The sequence below is a fragment of the Protopterus annectens genome, chromosome 12.part0, assembly GCF_019279795.1.
Source record: "Protopterus annectens isolate FY-2018-M chromosome 12.part0, PAN1.0, whole genome shotgun sequence".
NCBI classification, from domain to species: Eukaryota; Metazoa; Chordata; order Ceratodontiformes; family Protopteridae; genus Protopterus; species Protopterus annectens.
This window is the reverse complement of record NC_056746.1, coordinates 521,742,290-521,764,725: the sequence shown is the minus strand read 5'-3', so window position 1 is coordinate 521,764,725 and position 22,436 is coordinate 521,742,290. Positions and strand designations below refer to the sequence as shown.

Sequence of the window (22,436 nt, the reverse complement as noted above, 5' to 3'; positions counted from 1 at the left end):
TTGGAAGTAGGTAAAAGGTGTTTCAGTCCTCTTCACAAGAATAAACAGTTAAACAAATAAGTAAAAATGCTTTGATATTTCAGGTTTTGTTCCAGCTGATGTTTGAAATGGAACTGTCCAGTGCTCAGAAAGTAGTTCTGCTGTGCCATGAGATGTTCTTAGAGGTTTGAAGCCCACAGATACTGCCATGTTAATTAAGGAAAAGTGTGATTTTTCTTAGGTCTGTTGTGAAATCCTAAAGCAGAGTGTAGACAGTTTATTTGAATGCTGTTTTCTTGTTCCCGTGTTTCTGAAATTTAAAATTTCAGGCTGTGAGTCTGTGTCCAAGCACATTTTGTTTGAGCGCCATGTTTTTCTAATATTTTTAATTTGTTTACTTTGCAGATATGTTACAGTTGATCACAAACAATGAAGGTGATTTTCCAGGTTTGTTCGATCACCCTTTCACACATTTACCAGATGCTCCAACACCCATGTTTTCAACACCAAGTACACACAACTCATCACTTGACAGCTACCTTGGGTTCAGTAAGAATCTGCCAGTGTCATCTCCAGCAAAAATATACCAGTGTCCCCAGGTAGTGCCTCAGTCATCATCTCCAAGTTACCATCAGCAAATGCAACCATCTCAGCAAGCAAGTTCACCTTTGCCTCTGCAGTTACTACCTGTTCAGACAGTCCATGCCCAGAGTGGAAAGCATGATCCAGCTAAGGTCGTCAAAGTCGAGCAGCAGCAGCAGGCATCACCGTTACAACACCAACAGCAGCAGGCCCAGATTCAGACAAAACTGCAGCAGCAGGCCCAGATTCAGACAGAACTGCAGCAGCAGCAACAGCAACAACAGCAGCAGCAGGCCCAGATTCAGACAAAACTGCAGCAGCAGGCCCAGATTCAGACAGAACTGCAGCAACAGCAACAACAGCAGCAGCAGCAGGCCCAGATTCAGACAAAACTGCAGCAGCAGGCCCAGATTCAGACAGAGCTGCAGCAACAGCAGCAGGCCCAGATTCAGACAAAACTGCAGCAGCAGGCCCAGATTCAAATGAAACTACAGCAGCAGCTGCCAGCCCTTGTAGTGACACCTGCATTTTCAACATCGTCTCAGCCCCAGCAGTTCACGCAGCAGTCATTACTGAGCTACCAGAACCAGCGTAGTGTTAATGGTAAGGCAACCATTTCATATTCAGATAGTTACAAGCTGTATTACCAAGTTAGAAAAAATATGACTTGTATACTTCTTGCAGCAGGTGTTTTTAGATGGTGACAGTGATGTGTAAACTCTTGATCCCTCCTCCCCTTTTTACCTGCCAACCTGTATCTTAGCTTGTGAGTGCATTTGTCATGTGCACTGTCATAAGTTTCTTCTACTTTTTTCTTTTCCCATGGTTATGACCCACCCTGTTTCCACTTGTGACCAGCTGTGTGTATCACTGAAGCAGAACTTGTAGTAGCAGCCTGATGCTTGCATATGTCCACATTTGCACCCCTTTGGATGTAGTACTGTGTGGTCTTGAAAAGCCGTCTTGCCCATTGTTGTTCGTACGGCTGCTCAGACATGTAGTTTCTTCCACCTACCTTCATCCTCAACTCCTTCCTGACATGGTTGACATCAGCTATAAATGAATTTCTCTGGTCTCTGGGATTAATCCCAAGTTCAGCAAATGCAAAGCTGCAGCCTGTTGGGTCACTAATTTTTATCAGCTGCTGTCTAAATATGCAGTTGTACAGAGCAAGTCTTTGTATGGACAAAGGTCAAGGTCTTCACGCAAAGGTTTCTGTTCCTGTCATTCTTCCTTAGTCATGGCTTACCTAGGTCTTGTGGTAGTCATACATAATTCCTCATGCAAGATTCAACCTGAGAGTTCTCCATTCGAGCTTTTGGGACCAGTGATCTCAGAATAGGCATCTCCTGATGCCTGCAAATGACATTTATCATGGGCATCAACTATGCTTCTTCAGTTGTTTCTTCTGCTTTCCCCTGTTGTGTGGCATCACTCACTATGGATACCAAAGACCTGCTGTACTTGTGACACTTCAGGTTGCCAGGATACTGTTGGAGTATTCCATAAGTGTACACTAGGCTAACAACCATTATGACCCGTATAAGCCTGGCCATGTAACCCAGCTGTGACCCACAAGTTTGATTTATATAGGGGGTGGTTTACTGACTGCATCTGTACATCAGAGACATAGGCGTCACACCAGGGGTGAATTTCCGATTACCAATCTATTGGTCCAAGCTGTTTCAGATGGCTGGGGAGCCTGTCCCAGAGAATGGGAATTTTCTGAGAAACATATATGTCTCTCCAGCATGTCCTATTTTATGTCGCAAGCAAAATTTAGGACTTCTAATCTAACAGTTCTGATGCTGTTTCTTTTGGGGAATGTGCAAAAGGTTCATCAAAACAGGGTCCAGGGATGTATTGTATGGCTGACAAAGATCACCTCTCAGAAGTCTGTAGGATACTGAGTAAAGAGACAGGGCTTTGAGGCGATCAGCATAGAACATTCGGTTCACTCCTTGTATTCTTTTTATAAAGAACATTTGTGGATGTTCCAGTTACTGCATGTACCTGGTCCGGTACATACCGAAGGGAGCATTATACTCTATGATGACGCTGATGATGGCTGAATACTAGATGACATGCCCTTGCTTATAAGTTGAGCATCATAGAAGGATTTTCTCACTACCATAGACACATGTTGGTTGAAGGCTAAATTAATGTTTGCATGAGTTCTCAGACCCCTGATTAATGAATCAACTTTTATGGGTGTTTCATTGATGATGTAGTTACCCAGGGTTTCAGACATTCCAAAGTATACTTTGCATTTCTTGGTATTGAGTTTTAAGCCATGGCTTTGTTACTAAGCATTTGTCTTTATCAGACCTTCCTGAAGAGTGTTCTAATCTTGCGGGATTCAGTGATTGCTCCCAGTTTGCAATCATCTGCGAACTTGGTTAGCCAGAGGCATTTGAAATTGGCTTTGACATCTGAGAGGTAGATGCCAAAGAGTGGGCCTAGCACAGATCCCTGGGGGGACTCCACTGGTGATCGGTCTCTTTGTGAAGGCAACCTCACCGATTGTAACCTCCTGGGTTCTATCAGTGAGCCAGCTGGCTATCTATCCAGTTTGTTATAAATAGGTTTATACCTAGTTCTGTAATTTTTTTGACAGTGTCTGAGTGGTTATTGCATTGAATACTTTAGCCAGATCTAGGTAGACAATATGCACAGTTTTGCCTTTGTCCACTGCCTTAGTGACTTTTCAAATAAGTCCAACAGATTCATTAAGCATGACCTTCCTTTGACAAAGCTAAACTGGGATGGATCCAGTGTCTGCAGGTCTCCTATGCCCTTAATAATAATTCTTTCTATGGCTTTGCTAACAATGCTAGTCAAACTAGTGGGTCTGTAGTTTCCAGAAGCTGTTAAAGGCCCTCCCATATGAAGGCAGATGACTGTTACAGTTCTCCATTAATGTGAGACAAACTCTTTTTTTCTTTTTTAATATTGTAGTTAAATAATTACTCCAGGGGTCCTGATAAGTCATGATGTTAAGTTGTCAATCTCGCCTTCATTCTTGCTGGATGGGTCCGGAGCCGATCCTCGGCTCCGACTCAGCCAATACTAAAGCTAGAGAGTTAATTCCACTGGCTCGAGGCTCCCCTATATCCCACAATACTAGGCGGTAACTACTCAGATCTCGTTTGCCGCTTAGCTGACGAGGTGCTTCTTCTACCGGCTCTGGCAGCTTAGTAAGTTTTCTTGTTTCAAAAACTTCAAATTCTACCCCTATTTTTTTCTATTTAGTTTAGTTTTTATACAGAGATCCCCTTAGTTTAAATCGGGTCCCCCTTGTGTTAGAATTCCCGTTTTATCCCCTTTTTAACTTTTAGGCCTTTGGCCCACTCCCTCTTTTTTCCCTGTCCTTTCAGTGTGACTGGATTTTTATTTGGTTAAAGGGTGTGTCTGTGTGTTGTGTTTTTTTCACACAACCTTTCAGGATGTCTAAAGACTCCAAGGTCTCAGGCTTCAAGAAGTGTGATTCGTGCTGTCAGAAAATGTCTCTGACAGACGGTCACACTTCTTGTGTCTATTGCCTGGGACCTTTGCACCTGCAGGACTCCTGTGCTGTTTGCCATGCATTCAGCCCTAGAGTCCTGCAGGAACGCAAAATCAAGCTAATTCTTCAAGGCTTTTTAAAGCCTGAAGGCCCCCCGACCCAGTCTGCGTCGGGGAAGCCTTCTAAGACTTCCAGGCTGTCGGCTCCAGCTTCAGAGCCGTCTCCTGGAAGCATTAAAGCTGCTTTGACATCGGCTCCGGCTGGAGCCGATGTTTTGAAGTCTCATACCATTACCTCTGCTCCGGCTGGAGCCGAGGTTGTCAAGACTCAGTTGGCTCCGATAGGCTTATCGGAGCCACCTTCAAAGAAGAGGTCTAGGTCCCCTTCCATCGGCTCCATCCACTCTGCTCCGGGATCCCCTCTTCTGTCTGAGCGGAGCCATAGGTCTCATTCCTCTCGGTCCTCCAGGCTGTTCGACCATGACTTACAAAGGGTGGTGAGTAGACTTCTCAAGTCTGAGGCACTGGCCCAAATGCTGCATAGCCCTACTCAGCAGTCAGCGGCTATTCCCATCCCTGATTTTATTCCTCCTCCGACTCCTTTGAGTTCGGAGCTGGGGCTCATTGGAGCCGTGGCTGTCAGTGCTTCGGAGCCGATACCTTCCCTTTCGGCTCTGTTGTCTGCTCTGATTTCCTCCTTGGAGGGATCTCGGTGCCGGGCTTCCCTCGTCGGCTCCGAGGGGGCGAGTGGCATCGGACCCTTGTCCGACCCCGTTCTCCCTCTCGGGGCGTCGGTGCTGGTGAGTTTGGCTCCGATATCGGCATCGGAGCCGTCCCTGTCGGTGCCGGGGGGGGGTCCTTGTCTCCTCGGAGCGGGGACCTCCGGCCTTGGCTGATGGGGGCGCCTTCAAGGTCATGTGGAGCGTGCTAGACCCAGTGTCTACCCCACAGTCGGCTCCATCAGCTCCTCCCTCTTCAGTGCCTGCGGTGGTTTCTACCCATCCCCTTGTAACAGACCGTAGAGAGCCAGCTCCTCAGGTTTCCCCATTGGGAATATCCTCCTCTTCCGAGGCCTCTCCTGATCCGGTAGGAGAACCCCCTCGGAAGAGACAGTGCAAGAGGAAGCACATTGACTCCCCTGAGTCTATCCCCTCTGACACCGACTTGGAGGAATCTGAAGGATGTTCTTCGTGTTTCACTGTTGCAGTCATAACTGTAGGGTGATCCTGCCGGCAGGCAGCCCAAGGTCAGCCAGAATTCCAAAGTCTGGGTCCGGCGTCAGCTGTACCAGCAAGTACCCTGACGTCAGAACGCAGAGGTATAAAGCTGACAGCCGACGCCATCTTCTCCAGTCTTTCTTGCCGTGCGGTGGAAAGCAGCTCGCAAGTTGTTGGTTGGCGGATTCCCGGACAGCGTGCTTTGCTTGTCGTCTGTCCGAAGACTTCTTCTTCTCTTCTCAAGCTAACTACCCCATTGGGGAAACTTTTTTCTTGCTCCTCCGATGTCAGAAAAAGTTAATAATTGTATATCGTGTGGAAAACAAATACCTCATAAAGATTTCCACTCTTACTGTCTTCCTTGCTTAGGCCCTGACCATGACGTTTCTTGCTGTCGATTTTGTGCCAGGTTTAATTCTCATACTATTAAGCGTAGGTACGATTGGGCCTTGAATTATTTCGGTAGACGGTTCAATTACAGGATGTCGTCGGATACTTTACCGACAACCGGAATTCATAAAAAGCGCAAGGACAAGGATAGGCCTCCGAGGTCCAAACAGGATTCTATGCAGCCGGAGCCAGCTTCGGGTTTGGCGGTCGTCAAGTGAGGCGCTTTTGCAGCCCCTGTCGTCAGCCACTTCGGAACCGATGGCCGACACGGACTCCCATGGGGAGCCAACTAGGCCCAGTATTTTATCTGCTGCAGGACCTTCAGACATCGCTCCTTCAGATGGGTCCGGAACCGCTGTGCAGGTACCGGCTTCTGAAGGGGTTTTCAGGCCTTCTCATATCACCATTACTACAAAGACAAAGGCAAAGTCAAAGACTCCTGTTAAGCCAAGGATTTCTTCTCAAGCTTCTTCGGATTCAGCTCCCAAGACCCAAAAGGAATTATTAAGGATGGCTGAAGATTTGCTTACTATGATTAGGGGTTCTCACCCCCCTCCAGAAAAAAGGCCTAGACAGGATATTCCTTATGATTCCTCTGATCAGGCTTCTGAGTCTTCAGTTTCTTCCTCTGAACAGGATTACTCTTTTCCTCCTTATGAGGATTCTGATGCAGAGGACTCTATTCCCTCTGCTTCTCCCCCTGAAGATTTTTCTTTTTGGGAAACCTTGCATGAGATGAGAGCATTTTCATTGGGAAGGTCAGGATTATTCCGCTTCCAAAAAGAGACTTAGGGAATTTCTCCTCCTACCTCAACACAGACCTTTGGCTATTCCTCCTGTTCTTGATATTGTGGATGATGCTTTCTCTGAAGCTAACCTGAATCCTGACTCTTATCCGCCTGCTCCTTCTAAGCCGGATAGATTTTATAGAGTCCCTGATTCCCATCAATTTTTGTTCAAGAACCCTTCTGCAGATCCTGAAACTATTTCTCAGGGTTCCAAGGCTGCTAAGGCCGCTTCAGCTAAAAATCCTATTCCCTCTGAAAAGGATTCTCGTGCCTTGGATAGAAGGGGCAAAAAGGTGTATACTTCTGCTACTCTTTCTATTAGAGCTTTAAATTGCCAGTTTCATATGTTCAAGTATCAGCAATTTCTTTTGTCTGTTTTAAAACAAAAACTTTCTACCTTTCCTGCATGTGCAGAGGACAAGGAATTACAGGATGTATTGCATGCAACTGAACAAGTTAGCAAACATAGTTTACATTGTGGTTTTGATGCCTTGGAGGCTTCTTGTAGGGCCACAGCCTCTGGTACTGTTATCAGGAGACATGCTTGGCTTTGAGAGCAGAATTTGCCTGAGCAAGTTAAGGCTAAATTGTTAGATGCCCCTGTTCAGCATGATGTTCTGTTTAGCTCTAAAGCTGAGGAGGTTATTAAAAAGATGGAGGACAAGGCGAAGTCTATGCAGACTGTTAAAGATTTCTTACAAGTTCAGCCTCCTAGATTTACTAGAAATTGGCCCTCCAAAAATTGGTCCTTTCCCACGTCTGACAGGCCTCAAAGGGGAAGATATAGACGCTCCAGAGGTCGGGCTCAGGCTCAGGCCTCTTACAGGTCCAGACAATGGACTGCTTCATCCCCTAGAAGGGGAGAAGACAGATCTCAATCCCAAAGGAAGCAGACCCAATGACTCTCTCTGTTGGGCTACAGGTCCTCTTTGCCTGGAAGCCCCTCTCGGAGGAAAACTTTCTCTTTTCTACCAAAATTGGACTCATATTACCCAAGACAAATGGGTTTTAGACGTGATTTTAAGAGGTTACAAGTTCCACTTTCACACTCTGCCAAGGTCTATTGGTTGGCTGGATCTGCCAAAACATCAATGGTCAGAGGCCTTACATCAAGTGGACGCTCTATTGGCCATGAGAGCCATAGAACCTGTTCCACTTTCACAGATGGGAAAAGGTTTTTACTCAAGACTATTTCTGGTCCCAAGAAAACAAAACTCATGGAGACCTATTCTGGACCTTTCAGTGTTAAACACCTTTCTGGAAATTCCAAAATTCAAGATGCTTACTCTACAACAACTTCTTCCAATGCTCTCCCAGGATGCTTGGATGGTGACATTGGACTTAAAGGAAGCCTACTTACACATTCCCATCAGGCAGGAACGCAGAAAATACCTCAGATTCAAGGCAGGTTCGAGGCACTTCCAATTCTCTGTACTGCCCTTTGGTTTATCTACTGCGCCCAGAGTCTTTACCAAGTGTCTGGCTCCAGTAGTAGCTTATTGCAGACTCCAGGGGATTCAAATTTACCCCTATCTGGACGACTGCCTTATTCAGGCGGACAGCAAAGACCTTTTACTTCAACATCTGGATTTTGTTCAACGTCTTCTCCTACTACTGGGATTTTCAGTGAACACAAAAAAGTCACATTTGATTCCTTCTCAGCAAATGATTTTTTTGGGAGCTCTTCTAAACACAAGCTTGCAAAGGGCCTTCCTCACTCCAGAAAAACAATTACAGCTGGCCTCAATTTTCAAAACCTTGGCAACTTTACCTCAGCTCACTGCAAGGAAATTCCTGTAGGCTTTGGGCTACATGGCTTCTTGCATTCTGTTGATTCCAAATGCAAGGCTTCATATGAGAAAACTTCAATGGTACCTAAAGAGTGTATGGTCTCAGCATTACCACAGTCTAGACACAATGATTCCACTGATTCCCTGCCTCCAAAAGGAGCTCCTTTGGTGGTCCAGGGCTTGTGCTTTGAACGAAGGGAATCCCTTCCGTCTGCCTCAATCTTCTCAGATCATAACCACGGACGCTTCGGATTATGCTTGGGGAGCTCATTTTCTAGACATTGGCCAGCAGGGCTCTTGGACAAAGAAGCAACTACTCTGGCACATCAACTTGAAGGAAATGTTGGCAGTCCAAAATGCTCTTCTAGCATTCCAGACTCTTTTGAAACCAGGACCTCTTCTGATTCGTACAGACAATGCCACAGTCATGTGGTACATAAACAAGCAAGGCGGCTCTCACTCTTACCCCCTTTGCAGACTAGCCATGAATTTATGGGACACAGCTCTAAATCAGAATCTGCATCTTCAAGCTCAGTTCATTCCAGGAAATAAGAACCTCTTAGCAGACAGCCTAAGCAGAAATCTTTTGGATCCTCATGAATGGATGTTGGACCCCAACTTATTCAGCAGAATAACTGCAGTTTGGGGTTGTCCTCAGATAGATCTGTTTGCATCCCATCTCCATCATCAGTTGCCTCTCTTTTGCACCAGGTCCTTCCACATAACAGCTTGGAAAGTGGATGCCCTGTCATTCAGCTGGAGGAATCTTTCGGGATATGCCTTCCCTCCTCTTCCTCTTCTGCCTCGGGTGTTACTGAAAATAAAACAGGACAAACCCAAGACTATCATTTTGATAGCTCCAAATTGGCCTCGGCAGTTTTGGTATCCAACTTTAAAACACCTATTCCTGGAACCTCCTTGGATTCTTCCTCTGATCCCTTCTCTTCTGTCCCAGCATCAGGGTCAGATGTTCAAATCAAGACTCTTTGCCTAGCAGCTTGGCTCTTCAAGGGCCTTTGATTTCTTCCCTTCCCAAACAGGTTCTGGATGTTCTTTTAGAAGCTAGGCGGCCTAGCACTAGAAAATCTTATGCTTCAAAATGGAAAAGATTTTGTATTTGGATGCAGGATCGAGGTTTTGATCCTCTTTCGCCTAATATTTGTTACATTTTACTTTACCTCTCAGACCTTCTGCTTAAAGGCCTTTCCTTTTCCTCCATCTAAATTCATTCTTCTGCTATCTCGGCTCATTTTAATACTGATCCTCCCATTTTTTCTCACCAGCTGGTGAAGCAATTTTTGACAGGAGCTAAGAATTTAAGACCTCCCAGAACTCCTCCTGTTCCTGCTTGGGATCTTAATTATGTTTTGGAGAAACTTACTTTGCCTCCTTTTGAGCCTGCTGTGGCTTCGGATATCAAGTTCTTATCCTGGAAGACCGCTATCTTATTGGCATTGACTTCTGCCAGAAGGGTTTCAGAGTTGCAAGCTCTCATGGCTGTGGAACCATACATTTATCTTCCACCAAGACAGAGTTTCCTTGAGGACAAGTCCTACTTTTATGCCCAAGGTGATTTCTAAAGTGGCTTTAAATCAGACTATTCACCTTCCTACCTTCTTTCCAAATCCTCAAAATAAAGGGGAAAGGATCTTATATTCATTGGGCGTACATAGGCAACTACGATTTTACCTGGACAAGACTAAAGATTTCAGAAAATCTGATCAATTGCTTATCTCTTATGCCTCCAGTTCTCTAGGTAAGGCTGTTTCTAAACAAACTGTTTCCAAATGGATTGCTCATGGAATAAGGTTTTGTTACTCTCACTATGGGAAACAGATTCCAGGTACTGTTAGAAGTCATTCTACTAGAGCAGCTGCCACTTCAGCAGCTTTTCTCAGAGGGGTTCTACCAAGGACATTTTGGAAGCTGCCACTTGGAGTTCAGTGCATACATTCTCTAAGCACTATAATCTCCCTTTGTATTCTAAGTCTAGGGCAGGTTTTGCCTCTGCTGTTTTGCAGGGTCTTCTTGCTGCCCCTTCCTCTGCATAACCTCCTCCCTCATTCACAGCTTTGGGACTCTACCCTACAGTTATGACTGCAACAGTGAAACACGAAGAACATAGTACAGTTGTGTACACCTACCATAAATGTAGATGTTCGAGTGTCTTCACTGTTGCAGTCAGTGTTTCCCTCCCACCAGTCCCCCCTTATTTTTGCTTGTCTTCTCTTCCACTTCTTTTGTGGTGTATTTGTGTTCCTTTTTAGACACCTTTTGGTTTGTTTTTTGGGGGCTTCTGACATCTGGGGCAAGAAAGGCTGGAGAAGATGGCGTCGGCTGTCAGCTTTATACCTCTGCGTTCTGACGTCAGGGTACTTGCTGGTACAGCTGACGCCGGACCCAGACTTTGGAATTCTGGCCGACCTCGGGCTGCCTGCCGGTAGGATCACCCTACAGTTATGACTGCAACAGTGAAGACACTCTAACATCTACATTTATGGTAGGTGTACACAACTGTACTTTCCCCTCGGTCCCCCTCTGAGGATGTCTCTTTTGCTGACATCCTTGAAATCCTGAAACAGAGGGGGAACTGGCCCGCCCTTAACCCTTCAGAGGACGAGTCGGTTTACCTTGAGGCGTTTGGCTCTCGCCCTTCCACTTCCTGGGTGTCCCCTCCCTTTGACCCCCTTATGGAAGTGGTGGCAAGGAAGGCTTGGACGGCCCTTGATTCAGTGGAACCTACCCCAAGGAGGCAGTCAAAATTTTTTACTGCCCCTAAACAGAAAGAGTTTCTATCTAAATGCGTCTCTGCTGATGCCATGGTGGTGGTCACAGCCACTAAGAAGGAGTTAGCCGATCCTTCGGTACCTGTCCATCCCCCTAATAAGGAGTCTAGGACCATGGACAGGTACGGTAAGCGGATGTTTTCATCAGCGACCTTTTCAATTCGCTGAACTACTTGTGTCACTTCACCCGTCTCCAGAGAGATTTGCTCAAGGATATGGGTGAGGCCATGCAGGATCCAACAGCTGAGGGGTTCCAAGACAAAATGAACTCCCAGTTGGCAACCCTGAATTCGATTGTCAACTCCTCCATGCGTCTCATCTCCTATGCGGCTGATGGAGCGAGTAGGGCCGCAGGCACAGGTGTAGCTTTACGACGTCACGCCTGGATGCGGCTTTGCAATTTTGCGGACCCTTTCAAGGTGTCCTTCACCAATTCCCCCTTTGATGGCTCAACATTGTTTGGACCTCAGGTGAATGATACATTGACTAGGTGTGAGCAGGAAGGTAAGACTCTCTCTGCCGTGGGAGTCCGTTTTTCTACCCCTTCTAGACCTTATCCAAAAGGTCAGAAGGGAGGAAAAATGTGGTTCCGCAAACCACAGGGAGTCTCATCTGACGCACAAGGTCGATTCCCCTCTAGAGGCAGAGGGGGGAATAACAATAGACGCCGCTCTAGGGGCAGAGGAGGTCCACAAAACCAGGGTAGCAGAGAAACTTTCTCTGATAAACCCTTTCAGCATCCCTGAGGAGCTGCCCGGCTGTCCACCTTCGGAGGCAGTCGGGGGAAGATTATCACTGTACCCAAAAGCCTGGCTTTCCCTCACTCAAGACAAATGGATACAGTCAATCATATCCGAGGGTTACAAAATTCCCTTTATTCACATCCCATCCCAACCCAAAGGATCCCTTCCAGACGTTCCACCCAGTCTAAGGGAACAAGCAGCATTAGAAATATCAAAGCTGCTGTCAAAAAGAGCTATCCAACCAGTCCCAGCAGACCAGCAAGGATCCGGAGTCTACTCCAAATTCTTTTTGGTACCAAAAAAAACAGGGGACTGGAGACCAATACTGGATCTCAGCAAGTTAAACAATTATATAAAAAAAACAAAATTCCGGATGGTCACGCTACAGTCCATTCTACCCTTCTTGGGTCAGGACAATTGGATGTGCTCGATAGACCTTCAGGATGCGTACTACCATATCAAAATGCACAGATGCTCCAGGAGGTTTCTCCGCTTCAGGCTGGGAGCCAGTCTTGTTTACCAAATGCATGGCAGTGGTCGCGGCTCACTTGAGACGTCAAGGATTCCAGGTGTTTCCATATTTGGACGACTGGCTCCTTACCGCCACCACCAGACATCAACTGCTTCTATCCAGAGACTTCACCATCCAAACTTGCCAAGCTCTAGGCATTTCAATAAATTTCGAAAAATCTGCCTTGTCGCCTTGTCAATCTATTACCTTTATAGGCGCCACCTTAGACACAGTCAATCTTTCCGCCAGACTTACAGAGCAAAGAGCGTTAGATATCTGCAAACAAGTTTACCTTCTACTTCAATGCAACAAGGTCAAAGCCAGGGTAGTCTTGAAGGTATTAGGACTCATGGCAGCTACTATCACACTTCTCCCCTTAGCTTGTTTTCACATGCGGATCCTCCAGTGGATGCTGTTTACTCAGTGGTCCTTCCAACAGGTTCTTTTTCTCTCTTCTCCATACTATGGAGACCAGAACTGCTTGGTTTTAGCTATCAAACGAGATCTGAGTAGTTACCGCCTAGCATTGTGGGATATAGGGGAGCCTCGAGCCGGTGGAATTAGCTCTCGAGCTTTAGTATTGGCCGAGTCGGAGCCGAGGATCGGCTCCGAACCCATCCAGCAAGAAAGAAGGCGAGAAGAACAACTAACATGGAACGTTATGGTAGGTACATAACTTCTTATTTTAGACTATTCAGGAGGCATCCTGGTATGTTATTGGGGCCCTTTAAGGCAGTGTTCTTGGCTTTAGCGAGCACAGCCAGTACACGCTTCTTAGTTATAGTTGGAGGGGGATATGTTTGAGGGTAGTTTTTGGGGGATGGTGGGGTAAGGCGGGTAAAGTTGGAGCTGAATTTGTCTGCTAACAGGTTGGCAATATCTCCAGGCTTGGTGAATGTAGCACCATTAACTCACCAGTTTATCGCATTACTGTGTGCTGCCCTTGAGGTTTCTGACAACTGAAAAAGGGCTTATGGTTACCTTTCACGTGGAGGGCTATCTTCACCACAAAATTGGCTTTGCTTTACTTAATTAACCATCTTGGTTGCTTATTTAGTTTGATGAAAACATTTCTATCTTTATGGGAATTACTGTTCCTGATTTTGGCCATAATTGTTTTCCCTTTTGTTGTATATCCCGTTTAATTTGGGATGCCACCAGGGTAGTTTGTTACTGGGGCTAATTCTGGGCTTATGTCTGGTAGGAACAGCAGCCTGTTTGCAGACCTTGACAATGATTGTACAAAGTTTTTTAAAGGAGTTCTGCTAAGGCTGCTGTGTTCTCAGGGTTTGATTAATAAAAGAAAATTTGCCTAGAATACTTAGTTACTGGTTTTAGTGGGATTATAGAGTTGATTTTGATTTCAGAGGTTTGTGTTCGGACCTTACCAGGGAGGACAAGATAATGTGGGGGGTGCAGCATTCTCTCATAATTGTGAGTTTGAGGGCCAGTGTTGGAGCCTCTAGTGGGTGTATTCACTGTTTGTTCAAGGGTATTTGTATTTATGAAGTCCAGGAATCTCTGGAAATCCTACACGGATTAAAATCTACAGGCACAGTCTGTATATGGGTAACTGTGTAGATGGGTCAGTCTGAAGGAGTTTTGAGACTGTAAAGTGGTGGCAGGGAAAGTGTACTTAGGCAGCATAGGATGGTAGTTTGTAGGATGACATTGGTGATCAAGAAGAGGAGGATGAGTGTGAGGGCAGCACCAAGGATCAAATGGTGGAAATTGAAAAAGGGAAATTGTGAAGTGATGTTCAGGGAAGAGTTAAGACAGGCACTGGGTGGCAATGAAGAATTACCGAATAGCTGGGTAACTACAGCAGAGCTAGTAAGAGAGAAGATTAGAAAGGTGCTTGGTGTGACATCTGGAAAGAGGAAGGAGGACAAGGAGATCTGGTGGTGGAATGAAGAAGTACAGGAGAGTATACAGAGAAAGAGGTTGGCGAAGAAGTGGGATTGTCAGAGAGATGAAGAAAGTAGACAAGAGTATAAGGAGATGAGGTGCATGGCAAAGAGAGAGGTGGCAAAGGCTAAGGATAAGGCGTATGTAGAGTTGTATAAAAGGTTGGACACTAAGGAAGGAGAAAAGAACCTCTACTGATTGGCTAGACAGAGGGACCGAGCTAGTAAAGATGTGCAGCAGGTAAGGGTGATAAAGGATAATGAGGGAAACGTACTCACAAGCAAGGAGAGTGTGTTGAGCAGATGGAAAGAGTACTTTGAGGGGCTGATGAATGAAGAGAATGAGAGGGAGAGAAGGTTTGATGATGTGCGGATAGTGAATCATGAAGTGCAGTGGATTAGCAAGGAGGAAGTAAGGATAGCTATGAAGGGGATGAAGAACGGAAAGGCTGTTGGTCCAGATGACATACACGTGGAAGCATGGAGGTGTTTAGGTGAAATGGCAGTGGAGTTTTTAACTAGATTGTTTTATGAAATCTTGGAAAGTGAGAGGATGCCTGAGGAATGGAGAAAAAGTGCTTTGGTACTGATTTTTAAGAATAAGGGTGATGTGCAGAGCTGTAGTAACTACAGAGGGATTAAATTGATCAGTCACAGCATGAAGGTATGGGAAAGAGTAGTGGAATCTAGGTTAAGAAAGGAGGTGATTAGTGATCAGCAGTATGGTTTAATGCCAGGAAAGAGCACTACAGATGCGATGTTTGCTCTGAGAGTGTTGATGGAGAAGTACAGAGAAGGTCAGAAGGAGTTTCATTGTGTCTTTATGGATTTAGAGAAAGCATATGACAGGGTGCCTAGAGAGGAGTTGTGGTATTGTATGACGAAGTCGGGAGTGTCAGTGAAGTATGTAAGAATGGTACAGGATATGTACGAGGATAGTGTGACAGCGGTGAGGTCTGCGGTGGGAGTGACGGATGCGTTTAAGGTGGAGGTGGGATTACATCAAGGATCAGCTCTGAGCCCTTTCTTATTTGCAATGGTGATGGACAGGTTGACAGACGAGATCAGACAGGAGTCCCTGTGGACTATGATGTTTGCAGATGACATTGTGATCTGTAGTGAGAGTAGGGAACAGGTGGAGGAGACCCTGGAGAGGTGGAGATATGCTCTAGAGAGAAGAGGAATGAAGGTCAGCAGGACTAAGACAGAATATATGTGTGTGAATGAGAGGGAAGATAGAGGAATAGCGAGGATGCAGGGAGTAGAGGTGGCGAAGGTGGATGAGTTTAAATACTTGGGATCAACAGTTCAGAGTAATGGTGAGTGTGAAAGAGAGGTGAATAAGAGAGTACAGGCAGGATGGAGTGGGTGGAGAAGAGTGTCAGGAGTGATTTGTGACAGACGAGTACCAGTAAGAGCGAAAGGGAAGGTCTACATGAGGGTAGTGAGACCAGCTATGTTATAGGGGTTGGAGACAGTGGCATTGACAAAAAGGCAGGAGTCAGAGCTTGACGTGGCAGAGTTGAAGATGTTAAGATTTGCACTAGGTGTGTCGAGGATGGACAGGATTAGGAATAAGTATATTAGAGGGTCAGCCCAGGTTGGAAGGTTTGGAGACAAAGCCAGAGAGGCAACATTACATTGGTTTGGACATGTGCTGAGGAGGGATGCAGAGTATATTGGGAAAAAGATGCTAAGGATGAAGCTGCCAGGTAACAGGAAAAGAGGAAGGCATAAGATAAGGTTTATGGATGTGGTGGGAGAGGACATGCAGGTGGTTGGTGTGACAGAGCAAGATGCAGAGGACAGGAAGAAATGGAAACAGTTGATCTGCTGTGGCGACCCCTAACGGGAGAGCTGAAAGAAGAAGAAATATGGGTAACTACTCACCTGTGATAGGGTGTTAGGCTGGATAGTAAGTGTTTCCAATATGTCCAAGTATGCATTGTGAGCTTCTTGGGACATGAATTATGACTTGTAGCTGGCTAGGATATCGTACAGGATTTTGTCTGTGGTAATCTTCACGTGGTGGATCTTCAGTTCGTAATCCTGTTTGACCACCCTAGAGGTATGCTTGTTGTTGATGTATATTGAGACACCTCCACCTTTAGCCCTTGGGTGTGCAACTATTGGTCTAAAAAGTGTGGAAAGTACTGAAACCTTGCACTGCTGTGGTTCTCCCTGCTACTTTAAAATATGTCTCAGTAAGTGCACAGATGTCCATATTCTCAAGTGTGAGGAGGATTGGAAAGAGAGTATTTTTTTTTTTTGTTTAGGCTACTGGCATTGAGCAGTAACATGCTGAGGTTCAGTTGAGTTGATTTTGCTATGTCGGTAGGTTTGTCAATTTGGCATTGCGTAAAAAAGGCACTATTGGGGAGAATACAGCTTTAGCCAGTATTCAAAAGTCAGGCAGGGAAAGGTACAGACCATACTTGGCAAAGCAATGTGGTCTGTTAAGTGTCCTCCTAAGGTGACAAATATTGGATCCCCTTAGAATGACCCTAGAAAGACAGCAAGTTGTTGAAATCAGTATTTTTTTTTTTTTTTTTTTTTTTTTTGCTCATATTGTGGCATCATCCTCTGTGTTGGTAATATGCTGCTTGATGCTAGGCTCATACCAGCCTAAGATACATAGTTTGAAAGTTCCATAATCTTTATTTTCATATAGTCCAGGGAGATGCATCTTCAGTTATTTACACATACATGGGCTATGATGGAGTAATACTGGTACCTGAGGTGCAGTGACTTCAGTGCCTGCGTGATATAGCAGATCCTGGCTCCAGATAAGTAACTAACTGTTAATGTTCTCCTTGTTTAGCCTGGTTAGAGGAGCATCAGTATACCTTGCAATGGAGTCCCGTATGATGAGAGTCCTGGGAAGTGTGTTAGCTTGCCTTAGGGGCTTAGTGTTTGGGGCTCCACTGAGTGACAGTATGTGTGTTAGGTCTTTTTTTTTTTTTTTTGGGAGTGCCTTTAGTCTTACTGAGGCATACTTTTAGCAACGGGCAGTTTAGGTGAGCTTTGTTTTTTAGGAAGATTGCTTTTAAGTGCCTCATCATATGTTAGTGTATGTGTGTTGTGTGCTCTGTGAGATGAGTGCTGTGTGTGTGATATTGACAAGCTGATGTGCACTTGTATGCAAGAGTTTAGTCTCCAGTGTCATTGTATAAGTACACTTCTCTCATACTACGTCTTCTTCTTTAATGATTATGTGGTTGTCTGTAAACATGAGACATATTACATTGTTTCAAGATGCCCATTTCCACAAAGCTGGCTACAGAGAAGTTAGGAAATTGCCTATCCATAGTATCCAGTCCTTTGATTGGTGAGCTACTAGGGGGTGGAGTATTGGGGTTAGAAGGCTTTTAAGGGTGTTTTTTTTGGTGTAAACTAATAAGGTGCTTTATGGGGGCAGAGTATGCTAAACACTACTCAGTTCTACTAACTTTAATGTTTACACAATACTGAATTCTACTAAATCTGTAAGTACTGCCACTCGACACCCAGCTAGCTGCTCTAAGCTTGTCGGCACGTGCTACAGAGAAAATTTTATTTTCTAGGTGTTTGTTGCTGTACAGGGAACTGTAAACCATGCAGATGCACAAAATGTGTAGCGACATAGCCCTGTGGCCAATAAAATGACTACACTGTGAGTCATTTTATGTATTTCCCAACTCAGAAAGACCAAGCAAACACTGCTTGCCACAAGATGAATAAACCCAGTCTTCTTAATGTAAAAACAGAGTAGAAGAGACCCACAAGTGCAGTGTTCCCGCAAACCAATTAAACAGCTAGCTGGAAATCCCTTGCAGAAGATGATTTCAAGACAGCCTTACAGCGCTAAAGTTAGGGGAAGAGCATGTTTTTTTTTTTTTTTTTGAAAAAAATTATTGAAATGCACACACAAAAGTAGGAAATGGTAGCAGTCACTTAAGACAACTTAAGCAAGTACGATTTAGCAATCAAAGGTACTTAACTTTGCTTGGATGGCACTTGATACAAGTAAAACACTACTGGAATGCAGGCTAGGACTCCAGGAGTTGCTGAGCTCTAGGAAAATGAGCAGGAGTCAGTATGTAGTAAAGGAGGTTTACTCAAGAGCTATACTGGTTTGCTGGGTGGATACTCAGTGTCACGGATCTATGGAAAATATTTTCCTTCACATTAACGTACTAGAGATGAGTAGCCCTGCTTACCCCTCCAAACGTCTCAGGACTCACTTCCAGATCGTGTTTTAACCATATAGATGGATAGTATGACTATAATATGATACATCAACAAGCAAGAAAAAACTTAATCCTCACCCTTATGCCAGAAAACTACGAGATAGTTTTCTGGTTGCTGTCACCTTTCCAGAGGAGATTATTTCTTTAGTAGGGAAACTCTACAAGTGTTCCATCCAAGGAATATCTTCCAGAAAAATAGAGGAACGCTATTGTGATCTGTTTGTATCCTCTGTGCAGTGACGTCTTCCTCATTGCATCACTTGGGCCCCCCAGGACAATTCTAGCCCCCAGGTGGCTAATTAGACTCCCCTGCTTGCTTCCCCTTTATATCTCATTAAGAAATTTGTCCAGACATCAAAACTTCTGAAAGCCAAGGTCATCCTTGTTTCTCCATGTTGACTGTAGCAGATCTAGTTCCCTCCAGTTCGGTTTCATCTTTTGGAAAAGCCTTTGTTCTTGAGACCCACATAGAAACTGTTCTCCCATCTGTCAGCCAGTCAAGTTTCACCCATACATTTATTTCTGCAGTTTGTTGCTAGCAACCCAGGTTTTTCAGGTAGAATGATTAGTATAGCCTCTTTTTCCCAGAAACCCAGCAAAAGGAAAAGTTATATTACAAATAGACACGTGCCAGTGAGGGCCACAGCAGAGACCTTGATTCTGTGTCTTTTGCTGTTCTTGCAGTACTTCAGGACATAGCAAATAGTTTTTGATACTGGCTTGTTGTATATCAGTTTAGTTTTCTGCCAGCTCCACGTCTTGCCAAGGGAAGATTGTATTTCCTTAGCCTCCTTGAAAGTTTCCAAAATGCTTTTCTTTGTAGCTGTTACTTCAGCGAGAATGATATTTGAATGTCATGCTCTTTTTGCTGAACCTCCTTATTTGATCTTTCCCAAATCTGTAGTTACTCATAAACGCAGTCTTTATTCATGCCCAGTGTTGAAGCTGAATCAGATGTGTGTGTGTGTGTGTGTGTGTGTGTGTGTGTTGTGTGTGTGTGTGTGTGTGTGTGTGTGTGTGTGTGTGTGTGTGTGTGTTGTGTGTGTGTTGTGTGTGTGTTGTGTGTTGTGTGTGTATGTGTTTGTCTTTTCAGCTTTTCTCGGTTATGGGGTCGCCACAGCGGAACTCCGGTCCGCTAATGATTGGCAGTAGGTTTTTATGTTGCCAAACTGCCAGCCCGATGCCCAACCTTCAGCGAAGGCATGCCCATTCACACATGTCTTTCGGAGGCCACTTGACCGCGGGAGGACATGCAGACTCCACACAGAAGGCACTCCAGCCAAGAATCGAACAGGAGAACCTCTTGCTGTGAAGCAACAACGCTACCACTGTACCACCGCAGCTTATATATATATATATATATATATATATATATATATATATATATATATATATTACACACATATGTACACATGTGTAATATATATATATATTATATGTGTGTGTGTATACACACACACACACATATATATAATATATATATATTACACACATGTATATGTGTGTGTAATATATGTATATGTGTATGCATACACACACACACACCCCCACACACATACACACATACATATATATATAGATTACACACGTGTATATGTGTGTGTGTGTATATGTATATATATATATATATATATATATATATATATATATATATATATATATATATATATATATATATGTATATGCATATGTGTGTGTATATGCATATGTGTGTGTATATATGTATATATAATATAAAATATATGAAGCAGTGGTGTTGCAGGGGTAGCGTTGTCGCCTCACAGCAAGAGGTTCTCTCGTTCGATTCTCAGCTGGAGTGCCTTCTGTGTGGAGTCTGCATGTCCTCCCGCGGTCAAGTGGCCTCCGAAAGACATGTGTGAATGGGCGTGCCTTTGCTGAAGGTTGGGCATCAGGCTGGCAGCTCGGCAACATAAAAACCTACTGCCAATCATTAGCGGACCGGAGTTCTGCTGTGGCGACCCCTAAACGAGAAAAGCTGAAAAGACAAACATATATGTTAAGTTGTCAATCTCGCCTTCATTCTTGCTGGATGGGTTCGGAGCCGATCCTCGGCTCTGACTCGGCACTTGCTTAGCTTGAGAACTCCTTTTACCAGCTCGAGGCAACCCTATATCCCATGATGCAAGGCGGGACTACCTCAGATCTCGTTTGCCGCTTTGCGAAGAGGTCTCCTTTTTTGCCAGCTGAGGTAAGTTTGAGTTTTTCAAACAGCTTAAGTCAGGGTTTATCTTCCCCTTTTCCTATTTTATAGTGTGTAGTGTTCATACAATCACCCTATTCCCCATATAGTAAAAAACTTTTACTTTTTATATAAAGTTTAAAAATTTTCAGTTAGGCCTAGGCCTCCCTTATTAATCCCTATCTGTGTGTCTGTGTTTGTGGGATTAATTGTGTGACTGTTTTGGGGTGTGTGTGTGAGTATTTTTGTTACTCTTTTTCTTGGACAATGTCTAAGGAGGTAAAGGTCTCGGGCTTCAAGAAGTGTGACTCGTGCTGTCAGAAAATGTCTCTGACAGACGGTCACACTTCTTGTGTTTACTGCCTGGGGCCTTTACACCTGCAGGACTCCTGTGCTTTGTGTCACTCTTTTAGCCAGCGAGTCCTGCAGGAAAGGAGGAATAAATTAATCCTCCGTGGCTTACTAAAGCCGGAAGGTTCACCCAGTAAACCTTCCAAGCCATCTAAGGGTCAGGCTACAGCTTCCAAGCCTTCCCCGGTGGCTCCGACTCCTTCGGAGTCGAGATCGGCTCCGGCCGGAGCCGATCTTTCTCCTTCTCAGGTAGGGTCGGTTCCGACACCCAATCTGCTGTTGCCTTGTCGGCTCCGGCTGGAGCCGACATATTATCCAGTATCGGAGCCGAGAAGCCTTCGGCTCCATCTGGAACCCAGAGGACGTCGGCTCCGATGACTTCATCCAAGAAGAGATCTCGGTCCCCTTCTTTGGAATCTATCCACTCGGCTCCAGGGTCTCCTCTTTTGTCGGAGCGGAGTCATCGGAGCCGATCTTCGAGATCTTCCAGGCTGTCTGACCACGATTTAGAGAGGGTGGTAAGCAGGCTGTTGAAGTCGCAGGCACTGGCCCAAATGCTCCATAGCCCGTCTCAGCAGACTTCGGCTATTGCTTCACCCATTGAACTTCCTCCTCCGACTCCCACCAGAGTTCGGAGCCGGAGCTTCTCGGGACAGCGACTGTGTCGGCGCCGGAGCCGATACATCCTTTTCGCTCCGCTGCCTTCGGCTCCAATCTCCTCCTTGAGACCTTCCTTGGAGGGATCCGTCGTCGAGTTTCCTTGTCGGCTCCGAGGGGCTAGTGGCATCGGACCCTTGTCCGACCCGCTCTCCCTCTCGGGCTTCGCTTTGGTAAGCTCGGCACCGACATCGGCCTCGAGCCTTCCTCTCAGTGGAGCCGGAATTCCTATTTCCTCAGAACGGGAATATTCCGGCCTCCCGGGGAGGGGAGCCTTTGAGGTGATGAGGAGTGTCCTGGCACCTGAGCCAGGTCAACGGTCCATCCCTCTAGCTCCTCCCTCTTCGGTGCCTGTAGACGCCTCTTGCCAGCCTCTTGCTCTCAGGCCCAGGGATCCATCGCCCCAGGTTTCCCCATTGGGAATATCTTCCTCTTCCGAGGTTTCTCCTGATCCTGCAGGGGAACCCCCTCGGAAGAGGACGTGTAAGAGGAAACACACAGACTCCCCTGAGTCTACTACATCTGATACCGACTTAGATGAGTCGGAGGGTTCCCCACGATCCCCCTCTGAGGATGTCTCCTTTTCAGACATCCTTGAGCTCCTCAAACAGAGGGGAATTGGCCATCCATTGACCCCTCCGAGGATGAGTCGGTATACCTGGAGGCTTTTGGATCCCGACCCTCCACCTCCTGGGTGTCTCCGCCTTTCGACCCACTTATGCAGGTAGTGGCTCGGAAGGCGTGGGCAGCTCCAGATTCTGTGGAACCTGTCCCCAGGAGACCATCCAAATTTATTACGGCC

At 45.5% G+C, this 22,436-nt stretch overlaps 1 protein-coding gene across 1 annotated transcript in view; it reads left to right on the top strand.

The window, feature by feature from the left end:
* SREBF1 (sterol regulatory element binding transcription factor 1) overlaps nt 1–22,436 on the top strand; it is a 631,726-nt gene that overhangs the window by 72,505 nt on the left and 536,785 nt on the right. Inside the window, exon 2 of the mRNA XM_044088935.1 lies at nt 385–1,164. Within this exon, the coding sequence (XP_043944870.1) occupies nt 385–1,164 (780 nt within the window). The remainder of the gene's footprint in view (nt 1–384; nt 1,165–22,436) is intronic.